Genomic DNA, 20458 nt, shown 5'->3' with positions numbered 1-20458 from the left:
AAGATTTTAACATGTGTAATATTACTTTCTATTAAACTTTTTAAAATATATTTTTTCAAACTTGATTTTAGGCAAAAAGAGTTTTTAATTCATTATATATATATATAAAAAAAACCCGTATTCAGTTAAAGAAACTGAAGCAGCTAGTTCTTCTTGCCCCTCCTTCTTTATTATTAAAAGAATATTATGATTTATGATTTATCTTTTTTCAAAGACTTCAGTAATTTTTAAATATTAAAAGAATGATATGATTTATGCTTTATTTTTCTCCAAAATGATTTCAAGATAGGACAGGAAGTACTGAATTAGACATAATGAAAATTGTTCTAATAATTATTCACTTGTCTGTTGGGAACAAGAAATCATATTTGGTTTACCAATTTAAGAATTTCTGATTATTATGAACAGGGTATTGCTAAATGTGAACAAGTTTTGTCTCTAAATATTTACGATATTTAAGACTATGAGGCAGGGCACAAGATGTCTATAGCAATTTAGATACATACTGTTTTACTTGTATGCTTGAATATATTCATGGTAATGCAATCATTATTTGAAACTTAAAAAGTATAGCCAGAGATTTTGATTAAAATCCTTTTATCCTCCCTTAGGCATATTTAATAGGTATACTTGGAAGCCTAGCAACAATGGTTTCTTTACAGAGCATGTATATTTGAATAAGCTGTAAGAATATCATATAAAAATGGTACAAAATGAAGTCTTTATATTTTTATATAGGGTTAACTACTCAAAATATTTTAATAGCTCCTAAACTGACTTTGATTATGCAGATTTCAATTACAGATTACTTAGTCTACATATAAACTTAAAAATGTATGTGTAAATTGAATTTGAAATACTATATTTTATGGCTTTATGCCTTGATGAGCTGTTATTGTATATTGTGTGTTATTTATTGAATATTGCGTATAGAGGGTGGTTTTATTCACCTGTTAAGAATCCTGTTTCTGTTTTTTGAAGAGATAGGGCACAAAGGAAGATTTTAAGAAAACGTTACCTCTCAGTCTATGAAGACAACATCACCATCCATTGCAGAGGATGTGGTGTTGACATTCAATATGAAGTACAAAAGATGTGGATAGAGGGAAAGTGCAATTGTCAAATAAGCAAATCATAAAATCTTATGCTTGAACTTGACTTCAAGGATTAATGTAGCCCAGTCATTCTCATGTTTGAAAAAAAAAATCTTGTCCTTATAGCCATAGACACTTTCAGCTAAGAATGACCACTAGTAGTGCTTATAATTATTCCTCTAAATAAAGTATATTTATTCCTAATCCCCTAGCATTTTATTATGAATTTTTTCAGTTGAAATACTTGACAGTGACACTTGACATATGGATGCCTCTATGCCCACCACCTAGGTTCTACAATTAGCATTTTGTCATATTTCCTTATCACATGTCTATCTGTTCTTCCAGGCCTCTAACAATCCATTAATTCATTTTGGGGGATGCGTTTAAAGTAACATACAGAATACAGTGCACTTTTTTGCTAAACATTTCAGTGTGCATATCATTACCAAGAATTGAATATTTCCTTACTCTTCTTGATTCTTTTTTTATACCATGACAAAATGCATATACAATGGAATCTATATCTCATAAACACACAATTAGATGAGTTTTGTCAAATGTGTATAACTGTCTAACTTAAACCACTTTGTAGTTATAGAATATTACTATTACCTTGGAAAGGTTCCTCATGGCCCTGTATAGTCAACCTGCAGCTCCCCCCAACCCTGAGACAATAATTGTTTTTTCACCATATGTTAGTTTTCCCTTTCTAGAAATCCATACGAATGGAATTCTAAATTATATACTGTGTAAGACTTCTTTCATTATCTTTCCATGTTGCTGTGTGTATCACTATTTTTTTTAGTTGCTGAGTAAAATTCCATTATATGAATATGCCACATGTTGGTCAATCCCATATTGATAAACACCTGACCCTTGTCCAGTTTTTGGGCTATTATGAAAAAAGCTGCAATGAATATTCATGGAAAAGTCTTGTTGTGAGCATATGTATTCATTCCTCTTAGAGGTTTAGGAGTAAAATTCCCGGAATAGTTCTTGTCTCACATTTTCTCCAGCATGTGGTATAGCCAGTCTTTTAATTTTATGCATTCCATTTGGTGCATAAAGGTGCATATAGCATTTTAATCTGCATTGTCTTGATGATTACTGATATAGTACAATTTCTTGAGCTTTTTGGCCATTCGTAAATTTTTCTTTGTAAATTGGTGAAGTATCTTTTATACTGAATTGGCTTTTATTATGAACTGTAGGAGTCTGTGTATATCCTGGTTGTAAGGCCTTCATTATTATGTGTTTTATAGATATTTTCTTGCAGCTTGTGACTTGCTTATTTATTTCTTCTTTTAATGAGCAGAAATTTAACAATTTTTAAAGTCTATCTTTCCTGGTTATTGCTTTCTTTCTGTGTCTTGTTTACAAAACTTTTACTCAGCCAAAAGTCACAAAGATTTTCTTTCATATTTTCTTCTATAAGCTTTATATTTTTGATGTTACTTTCATATCTATGATTTATCTTTGGTTTATTCTTGTATGTATAATGAACAAAGTAACGTTGAGGTTGTTTTTTTCTGGAATAGTATCTGGCACTATTTGTTGACTAGGTTTTACAATAAGTCTTGAATTTTGTATGTTATCCCTCAAATTTGTTCTTAATTTTCAAGATGACTTTAGGTACTATATATCTTCTCCAATTTCACATAAGTTTTAGACTTAGCTTATCAATTTTTTATTTTTAAAAATATATAGTAGGATTATGACCAGGGTGACATTGAATCCATACATTATTTGAGGAGAATTGACATCTAAGAATGTTGTCTTCCAATTAATAAACATAATATGTATGTTCATTCATTTATTAAGTCCTTTTTTTCTTTGTAATACAATATTTTGTATTTTTAGCATAGAGGTCATGTTTGTCTATTGCTAAAAATGTTTAGTGTGTTTCTAATATTATAAGTGAAATTGTTCATTTTTAATTACATTTTCCATTTAATTTAAATTTTCACATCAATTATTTGTTGCTAGTATATAAAAATATAATTATTTAAATATTTATCTAGTATCCTGAAACTTGGCTAAATTATTAATTTTAGGATTTTCTTAAAATAGGATTTTTCTACATATATATCATCTAAGTTTAGAATTGTTTTAATTTTCTGGTTTCCCAAATTTATGCTTTCTTTCTTCCTTTCTATCAATGTATTGCACTGCAATAGGGCCAGCCAAACAATGTTAAATAGAACTGGTGAGAGTGGACCTCCTTGTCTTGTTCCCTATAGAGGAAGAAATTCACTATTTCATTGGTAAATATGTTAGCTGGAGGTTTTTCTTAGATTTCTTTTGGCATTCAGGAACTCAGTTCTCAATGATAAGCAATGCTCTGGGCACCAACGGGGTATCCTGTGATTCCATTCAGTCTGTCACTATCTACCTGGAGATAGCATCAGATTCCTTAGAGTAAAGGTTCAGGTTTTGTTTTTGTTTTTAAGATTTTATTTATTTGAAGGGAACCTGGGTGGCCAATTCAGTTAGGCATCTGCCTTTAGTTTGTTTGGATCGTGTTCTTATGGTCCTGAATCAAGCCCCATGTGAGACTCTCTGCTCAGTGGGAAGTCTGCTTCTCTTTTGCTCTCTCTTAAATGAATGATAATGAATGAATGAATGAATGAATCATCTTTTAAAAAATGATTTTATTTATTTGAGAGAGAGTGAGACAGAGTATGAGTTGATGGAGGGCCAGAGGGAGAGGGAGAAGCAGAATCCCCACTCAGAGGGGAGCCTGGGATCATGACTTGAGCCAAAGGCAGATGCTTAACCAATTGAGCCACCCACGTGCCCCTAAACATTCAATCTTATAAGACTGCTTTCCATTCCATCTTTAGATGCCAGTCCTAAGCTATTACCTGTGCTTCTGACTGACTCTAAATCACAGGTTCCTATGACCCAGTCCCTCCTTGGGTTTGATTAATATGCTAAAGTGGCTTGCAGAACTCAGAGAAACATTTTACTTACTAGATACTGGTATGTTACAAAGGGATATAACTCAGGAACCGCCAAGTGGAAGAGATGCATAGGACAAGTTATGTGAGAATGGTGCAGAACTTCCATGTTTCTTAGGTCCCCACTCTCCTGAATCTTCTTGTATTCACCAACCCAGAAGCTTTCTGAACTACTTTTGGTTTTTATATGGAGGCATCATTGCTTGGCACAATTGATTAAATCATTGGCCATTGGCAATTAATTCATCTTCTAGTCCTTCTCTTCTCCCCAGAGGTTAAAAGAGTGGGACTTAAAGTTCCAAACCTCTAATCATATGGTTGGCTGGCACTCAGCCTCCATACTTTGGTAAGATTCCTAAAGCCACCTCATTAGCATAACAAAACACACAGACACACACACACACACATACACACACACACACACTCTCCCATCATTTAGGAAATTCCAAGGGTTTTAAGAACTCTGTGCCAGAAACAGGGACCAAGACCAAATATATATTTCTTCCTATAAATCATAATATTGCAGATGTCCTTATCAGGTTGAAAAGTTCCCTTACATTCTAAATGTATTGTTAGTTTTCATCATGAATTGTTACTGAATTTTGTCAAATGCTTTTTCTTCATCTATTGAAATAATCCCATTTGTTTTTTCATTTACTCTGTTTATATGTCACGATCTCTTTTACTCTATCAAATTATAGTGGTTAATTTATTGTATATTTCTAGATTGGTTTTCTAAAAATTTATGGAGTTCTGCATCTATTTTCATGAAGAACCTTGATTTTTCATGTCTTCCAGGTTTACTATTGGGGCTGTGATTACCTCATAAAACAAATTAGGAAGTAATCCTTTCTTTTTTATTTTCTAAGAGTATGTGTAAATTTTTTTTTAAACTTAAATGTTCGGTTAAAACAGTAAAAAATATTTGAGACTCAGTGTTTTTTGTGGAAAGGATTTTAAGAATTCAAGTACTTTTGGGGGTGCCTGGGTGGTTCAGTTGTTTAATTGTCTGACTCTTGATCTCAGCTCAGATCTTCATCTCAGGATCATGAGTTCAGGCCTCATGCTGGGCTCCAAACTGGGTGTGGAGCCTACTTAAAAAAAAATTGGGTGCACATGGGTGGCTCAGTAGGTTGACATGGAACTCTTGATTTTGGTTCAAGTCATAATCTCTGGGACATGGGATCCTTTGGGCTCCAGCTCAGCACGGAGTCTGCCTGACCCTCTCCTGCCCCTTCTGCCCCTCCCTTCCTGCACCCCACACCGCTGCTCATGAGCACATGTGCATGTTCTCCCTATCTCTAAAGTGAATGTATAAAATCTTTATAAAGAAAAGAATTCAAGTACTTTAATAAATAAAGGACTATTCATATTTTCTATTTTATCTTACTTTAGCTTTGGTATATTTGTACTTTTTTTCTGAACTGTTAAATATATTGGCATGAAACTGTCCTTCATATTACCTTATTTCTAATTTTTGTAAGCTTCTAGTGGTATTTCATTCCTTTCTTGGAATGAAAGGTAATTGGTAATTTTTTGCTCTCTTTTTTGTGTGTGTGCTAAGTAGAATTAGCTAGGTAAGCAATTTTGTTGCTATTTTTAAATACTTTTTAGCCTAGGTAATGTCCTCTATTATTTTCTATTTTCTACTTCCTTGATTTCTGTAACTATCTTCAATATATCCTTTCATCTACTTTGGCTTTATTTTCTCTTCTTTATTTTGCTTCTCTTTTTCTTCTTAAGATGGAATCTTAACTCATTGATTGCATAACTTTTTCCTTTCTAATAAAACCGTTTAACACTATAAATTTTTTCACTAAACAGTTTTTAATGCATTCCTTTGTTATATTTTTATTTATACACAGATTGAAATGTTTTCTAACTTCTTTTAGACTCAAGTGTTACTCGAAGTAACACATTCTTTTAACTCCTAAGTATTTGGCATTTTGCTGAGTATCTTGTAGTTGTCTTTATGTCATATTATCATGTTTGCATTATTTGTAGCATGCATGTAAATAAACTTTAAAAGTTTGGTAATGTTATATATGTATATAAATACACAAATAAAACTTAGATCACAATATTAAAAATATTACTTTCTGACCCATTTCAGCGGGTCACTGTGGAATTCCAGAGCTCATTGTGAATGGTCAAGTTATTGGAGAAAATTATGGATACAGAGACACAGTTGTTTATCAGTGTAATCCTGGTTTTCGATTGATTGGTTCTTCAGTGAGAATATGTCAACAGGATCACAATTGGTCTGGTCAGCTCCCATCCTGTGTGCGTAAGTAAGCATGGCAGAAGTAATTAGAAGCCTCTGGTCTCATATAATTACCGATATTTTTTTCTTAGGTAAGAAAAACACAAACACACACATAAAACCATCCATAAAACCATTAAAATAGAAGAAAATATTAGCATGTTTGTTATTATTTATGTTTTATCTTAAATACAAGAAAATAAGTTTAGCTATTCTAGTATTTAATATAAATTTATAGCAGTATTAGGTGTATTTTCCTATATGGAAGGTATATTCTTGACAAATTTTAACTTATAAGGATTTAATTTCTTGAGACCATTGTGCAGCAGCATCAATATTGTCATCATGTAATATTATGAAACTTTTTTTTATGAAACTTTCTATAGTGGAAAATACTTTGGATAATTTCTTTCTAATAATTATTATGCTATAGCTGTCACTTCAAAATCGGATCCTGATGGAGTATAATTAGGGAAGAAAAAACTCATCAGACATGATATGAAGAACTATTGTTCTCATTTCAGTTCCATTACTAATTATATGAGCTAATACAGATCATTTAATCGCTCTAGGCCTTAATTCCCTTATATATAAAGTGAATGGTTAAAGGTATTAATAATTATCATCCCTTTTAGCTTCAAAATCCATCTTATTCTTAAATGCATCAAGAATACATGTACACATCTGATATAATTATATTTTCTCATAACAGTTTATATGAAATATTTAAAATTTATTTAAAAGCATTTATTTATTTGTTTTAAAGCACACTTTTCATTATTTAAAAATTCCTAGGGATCCCTGGGTGGCGCAGCGGTTTAGCGCCTGCCTTTGGCCCAAGGCGTGATCCTGGAGACCCGGGATCGAATCCCACGTCTGGCTCCCGGTGCATGGAGCCAGCTTCTCCCTCTGCCTATGTCTCTGCCTCTCTCCCTCTCTCTCTCTGTGACTATCATAAATAAATAAAAATTAAAATAAAATAAAATAAAATAAAATAAAATAAAATAAATAAAATAAAATTCCTACAAAATTGTTCAATGCTATGTAATTTGGAAATTGTTTCAATAATATCTCTCATTGGTTTATCAAAAATCTATCTGATCTTTCAAGTTAAAAGATCAGATATGAGCTCACACATGAAGAGTAAAGTGGGCTGTAAAATAAAAACTTTATTACTTTTTAAATACAAATGCTGTGCCCTGTGGTTTCTGTGTATGGCATAGATTTGCCCATTGTACATTTATTATGACTGCAATAATACAAAAGTAATAGAGTTGAATATTGATAATTCTTTTGGTTTGCTTACTCCCTTGATTCTCCACCAACACACTGTGTTTCACACCACAATCTCTCCTATATTGTACCAGAAAGGCATTTATCAATTTGTTTCTTCTTTTTTTCTTTCTCCTGATCATTTCCACCACAATTACTGATATTTATATTAAAATTGGTGTTAGAAAATGAGAATAAACACATATGTTGTAACTTTAACATCATATGATCATACTATAGAGCTTTTGGAGCCTTCAAATAAATAATGCATGGGACTTTTAGCATGGATTCAGAGGAAATATTTCATTTACTCTTGACTAATTGCATCCATATTTATAGATTTCAGTGTCAAATTCTAATTCAAGCAACACATATTTATTGAAGTTCTAGTTCCATGGAAAATACTTCCAGGTGTTGAAATTTAATAGAATAATAGACATAGAGTTAACAATATTACTTTTCTAAGATGTGTCTGTGTGTGTGTGTGTGCATACCTGTGCATGCACTCATGTACACGTGGGCATGCACACATACACACACGCAGACTGATGATTTAAAGTCAGCATAATATGCTTCAGTCTGTTCTAGATTTTTTTCCCTTTCATTTAGATTCAGGCATAGCTAACTAATACCACTGTTTTTCTTGTTGAATAATTGAGACTATAAAATAAAATTGGCCCTTGGGGTAAAACTGGTTTCTTTATTGATAATTTTAACAAGAATAAGATGCAGTTAAATTTCCAAATGAGTAGGTTGACATTAACAATACAGCTGAAAAATAATTGCTCTTAGGTCATTTCAAATGTACTAAAAGTGACTATGGTTTTTCACTGTGGCCAATTATGAAGCACTATTACTGGAATTGCTCTGATTAATAGAGTGAGATATGCAATAAAACAGAAATACAGAGTGTTTGGGAAAAGCCTAACACTACATAAAATCTAGAATAGAACTATAACCCTAAAAACATTTAAGTATAGATACATTATTTCCAAACAAAATTGTGCAAAATTATCAAGTATCAATTGTGAGAAAATAAACCAGTAAGATTGATGGGTTTAGAGAGTGTTAATATTGGTATCTCAAAATAGTAAGGAGAATTCTACTACACCATGCATTATTTTTTATTATTTACATTATATAGTCCCATTAACTCTTCACACTTTGCTTAGCAATCTAGTATTCATAAAAATTAACAGCATAAATAATATTAAACTATTTCAAAATTAAATATAAAAAACCTGCCTTTATGGGCTTTCAATTCATAAACTCAACTAGAAAAGGAAAATAGGTTCAGTATCATTCCTTTCTGCTACCAACTAGTTACTTGAACTTCAGTCATTCCCTGATATCTTTGAATTCTAAACTGTTCCCTTGCAATAGTAAAAGTACTTTAAATATATTTTCATATAAAAGTGGTCTTCTTTCTATGTTGTTTGAAATGATTAGCTGTCAAATGATAGCTGATAACCAAATACTCTGCTTTATGCTTTTCCTCTCCCCACCCCTTGCTATTAGCTGTTAGCTGTGGTCACCCTGGTAGTCCAATTTATGGAAGAACAAGTGGCAATGGATTCAACTTTAATGATGTGGTGACATTCTCTTGCAATATTGGATATGTTATGCAAGGACCAACAAAGGCACAGTGCCAGGCCAACAGACAGTGGAGCCATCCTCCACCAGTGTGCAAAGGTAAACGTCTAATTATATTCCAGCACAGGGCACAGTAGTAATGTGTCTTTCCGTGAACACAGGGGACACCCTTTGAAACAACTCAGGCAGAATAATAGAAGTAGCTTTCAGCTAATAAAAGAAAAGGATTTAATATTGATGTCCTCTCATTAGCTATGCTTTCCTTTTTCCTTATTTTTTATCTTATGTTTTTAAAAGTTAAAATTAGCAGGTTTTATTGGGGGGGGCTTTACAAAATCTTAGCATGCAGTGCAATATTGGTTTCTGGAGTAAAATTTAGTGATTCATTACTTATATTCAACACCCAGTCTCATCACAAGTACCTTCTTTGATACCCATCACCCATCTAGCCCATCCCCCACCCCCTTTCTCCATCAACCCTCAGTTTGTTCTCTGCTGTTAAGAATCTCTTATGGCTTATTTCCCTCTATACTTTTTTCCCCTAGCCATATATTCATCTTTCTTAAATTCCACAATAGAATGAGATCATATGGTATTTGTCTTTCTCTGGCTGATTAATTTCACTTAGCATAATACACTTTAGCTCCGTCCACGTTATTTCAAATGACAAGAGTTCATTTTCTTGATGGCTGAGTAATATATATATATATATATATATATATATATATATATATATATATATCTTCTTTATCCATTCATCAGTCGATGGACATTTGGGCTCTCTCTATAGTTTGGCTATTGTTTTCAATGCTACTATAGGGACGCCTGGGTGGTACAGCAGTTGAGTGTTTCTGCCTTTGGCCCAGGGCATGATCCTGGGATCTTGGATCGAGTTCAACATCGGGGTCTTTGCAGGGAGCCTGCTTATCCCTCAGCCTATGTCTCTGCCTCTCTGTCTCTGTGTCTGTCATGAATAAATAAATAAATAATATTTTAAAAAATAATAATGCTACTATGAGCATTGGGGTTTGAGCATCTTGTTTGTTGTTGAGCATCTTGTCATTGTCTGTTGGCCATCTGTGTATCTTCTTTGGAAAAGTGTCTATTCATGTCTTCTGTCCATTTCCTAACTGGATTATTTGTTTTTTGGGTGTTGAGTTGGTAAATTCTTCATATATTTTGAATACTAACCCTTTATCAGACATGTCATTTGCAAATATCTTCTCCCATTGAATAGGTTGCCTTTTAGTTTTGTTGATTGTTTGCTTTGGTATGCACATTTTTGTCTTGATAAAATCCCAAAAGTTCATTTATGCTTTTTTTTCCCCCTTGCCTCTGGCAATGTGTCCAGTAAGGAGTTAGCAAGTTTTATTTTAACTGCTTAGCTCTGTTATCTTGTACCTATTTTATTGCTGCATATAAAAAGTCATTAAGATAATTTTACTTGTGTTTTGCTTTGTAATTAATGAAACTTATCTTTGGCATCAAAATTTTAGAGACTGAGTCCTGAATTACTATGATGCCAACACTTGGAGTTTATTGTTTTTTTTTTCTATAGAAACAGATTAAAGAAATTTTTATTGTTTTTCCATTTGCAAAGAGGTATGACATAGTTCACTGTCTGATAAAGTACAACCAAATTATAATTTTTCTAAAATTTTTATGGTTTATAGCTTAAAGTATCATTATTTACATCTGTACTTAATAGAATACTTAGGGATTTGCTATCCAAAAAAATTTGCCAAATGGTTTTCCTTTTTTCTATGTTTTCAACCACATGGATCTCACTTCATTATCTAGCCTGTGAATTAATTTTATTCCTGGAACCTTTGGTTTGTTTGATTAAATTAACCTTTGAAACTCCATTTCTAATGGAAATCTAAGTTCATGTATATTCATTACTCCAAACATAACTTGCAAAATTTGTCATTTGTTTAGTGGTGAACTGCTCTGATCCTGGAATTCCAGCCAATTCCAAAAGAGAAAGTAAAATAGAACATGGAAATTTCACCTATGGCACTGTGGTATTCTATGACTGCAATCCTGGATATTTCTTATTTGGATCTTCAGTTTTAATATGTCAACCAAATGGACAGTGGGACAAACCCTTACCAGAATGTATCAGTAAGTAGATAATGTGAATTCTTCCTTGAGAAAATGCTATGGAAGCAATATGGATATTTATTGTCTGATAAACTATCTAGAGCTATATATCAGAAAGCTCTTATTTTTAAGTATTATTTTAGTTTAACTTTTGATTTTATTGTTTCGTTTTTAAAAATATAGTTCCCTATATTCTTCCAATGCAATGCCCAAATGCCATTTTTATTATTATTCATGTGGTTCTTTGATTTTGAGTTTTGGTAAGGCAGATAGACTAGGAAAAGCAACATCTTTTATATTCTATGATATTACCATCCCATAAGAAGCAATTAAATTTAGATTTTATTTTGTATTAATATTTTAAATTTCAATGAAGACAATATTAGTCTTAATCTAAACGTCTACCAGGGCTTTAGAATACTTAAAGATTTAGACAAATGTGTTACTTAAAACTTACTGATTTAGACATTTATCATATTACAGACACATATACATACAAATGAGTAAATGTTGATACACATTATCTTTCAAGTCTGTGAACATTTACTTGAGTGTATTTTGTCATGTGTTGGTAGTAGAATATAATAAAGTAAATTATAGCAGATATGCATAAAATTAGAATGTGTAGTAAGGGAATAATTTAACAGAAATAATTATGTGAGAACACAGAGAAATGAACTTGACTTTGAAATATTCAGTTAGTTATTAAGTTTCAACTATAGCTATGTCTCAAAATTGATGAATCATGAAAAGAAAGAGAAGAACTTTATAGATTGAAGGAGTAGTGTGTCAAGAAATCATTGTGCAAGTAATTTTTGGTTGTACTAAATTATAAAATTATTTTATGATAATGTTTTAATTAAAGGCACCTTATATGTACAGTGTGGGATTTTTAAAAAATATTGTGACATCGTTCATGCACTAATGAAGAAACAAAACTTCATGTAGTGTTCATTAAATTTCAGCTTTGGTAGCAAATAATTCAATTGATCTTTTACTTAAAATGTATTTCACTTCTTTTTGTAGACAGTCTGGTCTAATAGTTGACTAACTCACTTGACTTGGTGTCGCTATAGCATTAAAGTTAAAAAAATCTTTCATAAGATATGTAAACGTGAACTTCTTCAGATTATCCTAGCTCTCATACTTTTAGCCTTTCTCTGTTTCCTATAGTATCTCTGGCAGTTTGCAAAGCACTCAAGGGTTTTGTTAAGTTTATATCCCCTTATGTGGTGTTTAAAACTCTGGAGTCATATTGCACTCAATATTTTTCCAAGTTATAACTAAAAGGCGGTACACAGTTAGTTGCCAAGCTACCTCTAGGTTATAAAGAAAATTCTACAATGCACTAGTATTTGATTCTGCTATGGTTAGTAGTGTTTTAGTTAACTAGCCACTGAGTATTTATTTTGTACAGCATGATTTATTCATTACTGGCTGGGAATGGAATTATTCTAGACTGCATTATTAGATTGTGTGTCACATATCTATCTTCATTACCTCTCTTTTACCTTCAGAATTCTTTCCTTTTAATTTCTGTGTGGGCTTATTTTGAATCCTATACAGCATTGTAGGTCCTTACCTAGATGATTCACATTACTCCTCTCTCTAACTTGCATATCCTTGTCCAGGGACATACACACTTTAAACCCATGCATATATGCATATAAACACACACTCACCACCCCCACATATAATAGACTTATTTATACTCACTCATAGATACTTACTTACCATGTTCCTGCTAAACATGGTGAGTGGATTAACAGGATTGCTCATGTAGCTGTAACTTCCATTTTGTTTTTGAAAAGCCAGCTTTAACATGGACTTTTGACTTCTGGAGGCTAGGTATATTTGAAGAGATAATTTACTTCTGATTTATTTTATAAAGCATGGTGCAGGTTGTTCGATAGGAGATATAAAAAAATTTTATATTCAATAATTATGTATTGTAGTGATTGACTGTGGACACCCTGGCGTTCCTCCTAATGCAGTCCTGTCTGGTGAGAAGTACACCTTTGGGTCCACTGTTCACTATTCCTGCACAGGAAAGCGTACCCTTCTAGGCCAGTCATCAAGGACTTGCCAATTAAATGGCCATTGGAGTGGATCACAGCCTCATTGTTCAGGTACCTCTTGGAAAATTGGACAATGTGGGTTGGAAGTTACCTTATTAAGTAGTATTATTATTAGGAATATATACATATAACAATAAAAAGAGATAAAATAATACATTTTTGAAAATCTCATGAAAGAAGCTGGAACATAGTTTATACATGTATTTGAATACTACTTAAGGCCATATAAATTTAGAACATAAATTAATACTCCTCTAATAGATGTTAAATTACAGGTATATGTTTTGAACTGCATTGTAGCAAACATAAATAATTAACTGGTTTTAGGATGCTACTGTGTATATAGTGCTTTTGTTCATTAAAATGAACTGTTCCATTTTAGCAGATGCAAAATGTTGTTGCAAGACTTTTGGTTACAGTTCAGTTCTATTAAACTTTCTACACAGTCCATTGCTTAATAGCATACTTTTAAAATAAAGCCCGAAATGTTTGAAAGTAAACTAAGCCAAGTTTTATGAAAGATACTTATCTATCTTAATTTTCTTTGTTGTTAATAGGCAATATATAACTCCTGAGTTTCTGTAACCCCAATAGAATTATCTTATAATAAATGAATATTGAGCCTATTTAAAATTAAAAATTTGCTTGCAGAGTATTTAATAATTTTTCTTTTGAGCTGTTTAAGCCATTGCTCTTCCCAACAAATATCAGTTAAGTTTTATATCTGTGTTGTTTCCCTATTTGATTCATTTGTATTGTATTAATTTTTTCCCATAGACTAGTTGTTGGTGTTAATGTTTCTGCCTGTTTTTAATTCATATATTGCCCATCATTTTTGTATTATTTTGTCTCTGTGGAGATCATGTGATGACTTACTAGAAGTTGTTTTACATTGTTTTCCCTATAGAAGTAAAAGTTTTGAAATAGTTACTTATTTCAGAATCTCCTGGTAATTAGTGGTTAACCTTGTGAAGTGACTGCTTGGGACTTCAAATTTAATCTTCAGATTTTAAAAAAAAACTATTCTAATGTGACTATAAAACTGATTTTAATGAGAATTAAAACTTCTATCTTGGAGTAACTCCTAGTTAATTCAGATAACTATGCATTAAAACATAAACTTATATGCATACATCCCAGTGTATTAGGAAACTGCTACTGAATTACAAAAAAAATACGCACAGAGATATTTAAAAGTGAAATAGTGATCTTAAAGTTTTGTGTGATTAATATAACATCACATGAAAATGAGGAAGTATAAAGGATTCCAAATACACCAGGCATGTCAAAAAATACATCTAGACAAATAGTATTTTCAGTGTATATGTCTTCAACTTTCTCTCTCTCTCTCAACATATAATAATACTGTGGCAACTGTGATTAGAATTATTTAAGACATGATAAAGGAACTGAATAAATCCTTAATACTAAAATTAAAAGATGAATACCTAGTCATGAACAAAATCCTTATTAGAACTTAAGCCAGAATTTTCATCTTTGTTTACAATTTATTTTTATGTTTTCATATTGGAAAAGATACAATTCATTTATCTTTGGTCAATGGCCATTGGTAGAGAAAATCAGGGGGTGACATTTTAGGCTACAGGAAATACTATATTGTAGCATTTACATTTTCCAGCGCATTACAATTCTAATTTAACACACAAAAAAGATTTTCAGCAATTAGGAAAGTCAGAGAAAGAAACATGCAAATTACCAAGACCAGTTTTTAATGTTAGTTTCATAAATCCATTGTCATTTGAGCTCCTAGTACCACCATTTGCAAATTTTCCATTAACTTAGTTATTAGCCAGGCTTTGGAAATACTAATGAAATGTCCTTAACCTGTTTAATAGGCCCCATATCACCGATATGGAAAGAGACTGCAACTATACTCTGCAACTGTTTTCTTTTTCATTTAGGCCTTTTTAATAACTGGAGTCAGATGGAAATGTCAATTATGACTTTACCCATTCAACCTGTCATATTAAAACACAGCATGAATGAAAACAAAAACCTACAAGAATGTTGGACTAAATCATGAACATAGGAAATGTTTAATGAAATAAATTAACTTGAACTGTACTGAATTTCAGGTGATGCTACTGGTACATGCGGGGATCCAGGTACTCCTGGGCATGGTTCTAGACAGGAAAATGATTTCAGAACCAAAAGTTCTGTACGTTTTGCTTGTGATATTGGTTATATCCTTCATGGCTCAGAAGAACGAACATGTTTAGCCAACGGCAGTTGGACTGGAAGGCAACCAGAATGCAAAGGTAATCTAAGCAGAAAATAAATATATTAAAAGAATTGAAATTTAATGTGTATCCAAATTCAGTTGGTTACTACAAATGAAATTACTCCTACTCACATGTCCTGTTCGCAACCATGGAAAAAAGGCAGTGGTATTCCAGTTTTACTGAAATCATCCTATAAGAGAACTATGATAGGTAGTAATTATTAAAAAAATATTTCAAGGGCTATTTATACACAAGCATTGTTTACATCATAACAAATATCTCAATTAGAAAAGTTAAAAATATTTGTTAGAAGGGTTTATTTTTTTCCTTTTATCACAGTCCTTCACATTAGAGACACTATCAGGGAAAAGGAATAGATTGTTCTTAACATTACCTCAAGATCTGTTTCAGTTTTCAGGTTTGTAGAAATAGAAAAATATAGAAAATGCCTAAATATAAATGAGATTTTTATTTATTGAGTAGAGTTGTTATCAGCTAGAATCCTTAAAATTTTCAGTGTTTGAGTAAAATTGTTAATCATTCTGACTGGCTCAAAGGTAACATAATTAAATCTTTACCAATTGACTAGAAAATGAAATGTTGCTGAAAAACTATCCTTAAATTTAAATAGTTATTTTTGAGGTGATTTTAGTGCATAAACTAAACTTGCAAAGGTATTTATGAAATTTATTTGATGTTATACCAAATGTATTGGTTTTACAAATAGGAAATAATTCCTAATAGGACCTTTTTGACAGTTTCTTGATTGATTATATTTCAGATACTTTTTATGATGTTTGAAATTAATGTCCATATTTTAGGAAAGGTAGTTATCTTTTTTTAATTTTGCCAAATTTAATCCTAATTAAAGGAGACTTGTAGCTTAGTTGCTATTATAGGGAAATGAGTTGAGAAACAATATTACTGAGCAAAAAACAATAAGAAGCATATTTCTCAAACTTACTTTCCAAAGGAAAAATCTGTATAATTATATTGTACATGACATGAGTCATACTAAGCCATTCCTTTGTTCAGCTGAGCTGCAAAAAATGTTTTAGATGAAATGTGTGATGCTGACCTTTTCTTGTTAGTATGCACATTATAGATAAAGAACCAGGAGTTATAGCAAATATAACAATTAACATTTTTCTAATGGATGGAACTCATACAAATCATTTAGAAAAACAGTTTCTAGATGAATGGACAGAGGAAATGAACAGAAAATATAGAAAAGCCAAAATGAATGCAACCTATAGAAAATAATTCTACATAACTAGTAATCAGGAAATTATATTCAATGTCAAAGCATCTTTTTTCATGTGCTTTAAAATGAAATTCTGCTGTATGTGCAGCAAAACTAGAACTTTAAAACATTTCTAGAGGTTTTTTTCATTGTTATAATATTTTAGGGTAATTTTTAATAATTTAGGTAATAAAAATACATATTTATTCATAAATATATATATATATATATATAGCTTTGATTTATTTATTAACTTTTAAGGATTTTATCCCCTAAGGAAAATAAAAGTATTAAAGAATATACATAATTGTTGATGATGCAATTTTATATTTTTAATTGATTATGACTAGCAACAACTGCAAAGATTTTGAAAATACAGGAAAAATATTACATAAGTAGCTGTATATTTACATGATATCAATAAAATATTATCAATATAAAGTAATAGAATAAAGGCCATAAGAAAATGTAAATCATGCAAAACTTAGTTCAAAATTAGGATTCAGAATTATGCACTCTGGTAAAATCATGTAAAATTATATTTATTTGAGACAAAGTATAAAAGGTAGTACACAAAAGTGATAATAGAAGAGAGTGGTGGAATTTGTAGTATTTTTATTCTTGATTCCAAAGTTTTTATAATATTATATTACTTTAGTAACAATAAAATGTAAAAGCTTTCATAGAATGTATGGGTGTGATGAATGAAACACATGTGAAAATAAAAATATCAAATAAATGTGTTAAAATAATTTAATATATAGAAAAATACAAATTTAAAGAATATAGCATTTTGGCAAACTGACAAGGATTTTTAAAATTATGGTGCATGATGTTGCAGAAGATGTGTGAAAACAAGCAAACTTTTTTACACTATAGATACAAGTGCATATTATACCTTGGGTAAGTCTATATATACTTCAAAAATTAAAAATATTTTTCAAAAATAAAAATTATCCAAATACTCCACTTCCAGAAATTTATCTTAAAAATACCATATGATATCACTTATATTTGGAACTTAAGAAATAAAACAAATGATCATGGTGGGGGAAGGGAGAGGAAAACCAAGAAACAGACTTAACTCTAGAGCACAAACTGATGATTACCAGAGGGGAGGTTGGGAGGTGGGTTGGGTTGATGGGGATTAAGGAGAGCACCTGTTGTGATGAGCACTGGGTGTTGTATGGAAGTGGTGATCACTAAATTGCACACCCAAAACTAATGTTATGCTGCATGCTAATTGGATTTATATAAAAACTTTTAAAAAATTAGACCAATGTACACACTTGCTAGAGTATAATATAACTATATTATTAATGCTTTTCAAACTGTTCTTGTGTTGTGTCAAGGGTCATGATACATAATAAATAAATATGACCAGATTGTTATCTTAGGCAGGTACTAATAAATATAGAAGAGAGTAATTACTCTTGACAACAGACAAAAATGTTTATTATATCATATGGTTTCCTGAAAATATTACCTGGAGTTTGACTTTGCTGTATATGTATGAAATGTGTAAGTTTCCTACATGCACATACACACAAATATACAAAAGAATGACAAAGGAATGGCAAAATTGAATAAGATGCAGAAAGTGATATAGATAATACTTTTGAAACTGTAAGTACATTTCATGTTCATAAAGATAACCTTAAATTCTATAAAGTACTAAAATACCTTCTTATATTATACCAAATTTAGTGTTACAGACTTGCTCTTAAGTATCTTAAAAATTCACTTACAGAATTAATGGCAAATAGTAAAACAATACAGGATAATTAATCATATAAGGCATTTGTGTTTGTGACTCATGTTTAGACTGTGTTGCAAACTTAGTGCAAAATATTCATAGAATTTGATTACTTTATTTTTATTCAGTTTACTTTTTGGAAACCTTGGCCCAGAAATAGAGATAATAAAGTTTCAGTGCAAATCAGTTATATGCTTATGTAAATAAAAATATACTTGGATGTTTATAATACTTAAATTGCTTATTTTATATCTATCCTCTTAGAAAAATCTCTGTTGCATCTTGTTGTTACATCTGCTCCAGTTTTGCATGAGTTGCTTTTTAGGCAGAGCTTCTTAAGATCCTTCTTTGGAAGATTTCATAGTACCCAAAGACAATACTCAAGTATTGTCGGCTTTGTGAAGTTTTGACTGTGGGACCCAGGAAATTTAACAAAAATCCCCTGCCCCTGGACAAGCAGAGCAGGACTAACTACATTTTGTGCTGCACCCACCACCTCCTGTATGACGCATATGTTATAATCCCATTGGCCACTGGCCCCTATAAAGCTGCTACGCCTCTTAGCCTCGGGGTCCAAGTCCCTGCTCTGCTGTGTGGGGTATACTTACTTGGACCCAAGCTCGAGCTTGTAAATAAACCCTGGTGTGTTTGCATCAATGTCAGCTCCTTGGTGGTTTCTCGGATTCGCAATCTTGGGCACAACATGACCAAAGTTACTACTAACAAAAGTCTTAAAAGAATAGCTGTTGGATGATTTGCATCCCACTAATTAATCTAATAGAATTAACATAAATTCATCTTGACTTTCAACTATTTATAAAAGATAATCCAATGCTTATTTTAGATTTATAGCTCCTTTGGATAATTTGAAGCCACCCTTTAGTAATTTGTTTTTGTGAGAGGAACTCTAAAACCTTTATATATACACTCTTACCCATCTTGCTTTATTTATAGCTGTACAGTGTGGAAACCCAGGAACGACAGCCAATGGAAAAGTCTTTCGGATTGATGGCACAACGTTTTCCAGTTCAGTTATTTATTCCTGTATGGAAGGATATATCCTTTCTGGACCTTCAGTTAGACAGTGCACAGCCAATGGAACGTGGTCTGGAACTTTGCCTAACTGTACAAGTAAGTTTCTTCTCATTGTTTTAAACTATCACCAGTTATGTGAAAAAATATTTGAATATATAAATTTGTATGTATGTTCTGTAAATTAATCAAATCATGTGAGATTGTGAAGATTGATATTGTCTTTCAAATTAAAAGGTGGTAGTTGTATTATAGTTAGAAGGCACATGAGTGACTTTAAGAATCAGTTGACTTACCAAGATACTCCATTGGCAGAGGAAAGAGGAGCCACAGAAAGTCAGTGCTGTTAAATGTAATTTAACAGTTTTTTAAAGAATGGAGATGGAGATGAATTATCAGCTGTAATCAAGATCAAATATCCAAGAAAACAATTTTATTTTGTCAATCTAACACATATCAATAACTGACTTGGTCTTTAAAATTTGTAAATGAGGAACACATTGCTCCAGGACTCAAAAAGGTATTGGCTTTTGTCGTTTTTTTGTTTTTGTTTTTGTTTTTGTTTTAACATTATGATGTTGCAAAGGTCAATAGTTGTTCTTCAGTGTCAGTGGTGGAGCAGCCCTTGGCTGATGTGATACTGACCAGAAATCAACTGAAAAGACAATCCTTACGCTGTGTATGGGCCAGTGACCCACTTCCCAACTTTTAATAATTTAGCTCTTTTGTGAGTACTTGTATCTGAATGACTGGCTAAATGAATCACCCCAGAGGAGGATGCCATCAAAGTCATGTCACATCATATCTGCATAGCTGGA

General features: G+C 31.7%; 1 protein-coding gene across 3 annotated transcripts in view; it reads left to right on the top strand.

The window, feature by feature from the left end:
* The window catches only part of CSMD3 (CUB and Sushi multiple domains 3), a 1184516-nt gene that overhangs the window by 1110992 nt on the left and 53066 nt on the right, over positions 1-20458 (top strand). For all 3 annotated transcript variants that reach the window (XM_055314112.1, XM_055314111.1, XM_055314109.1), the window contains 6 exons: positions 6171-6344; positions 9111-9284; positions 11124-11309; positions 13244-13417; positions 15463-15645; positions 19563-19739. In XM_055314112.1, coding sequence (XP_055170087.1) covers positions 6171-6344; positions 9111-9284; positions 11124-11309; positions 13244-13417; positions 15463-15645; positions 19563-19739 — 1068 coding nt within the window. The remainder of the gene's footprint in view (positions 1-6170; positions 6345-9110; positions 9285-11123; positions 11310-13243; positions 13418-15462; positions 15646-19562; positions 19740-20458) is intronic.

Source organism: Nyctereutes procyonoides, unplaced genomic scaffold (genome assembly GCF_905146905.1).
Source record: "Nyctereutes procyonoides isolate TBG_1078 unplaced genomic scaffold, NYPRO_anot_genome, whole genome shotgun sequence".
Lineage (NCBI taxonomy): Eukaryota > Metazoa > Chordata > Mammalia > Carnivora > Canidae > Nyctereutes > Nyctereutes procyonoides.
The sequence above is the reverse complement of the archived record's forward strand: the minus strand, read 5'-3'. Positions and strand labels throughout refer to the sequence as shown.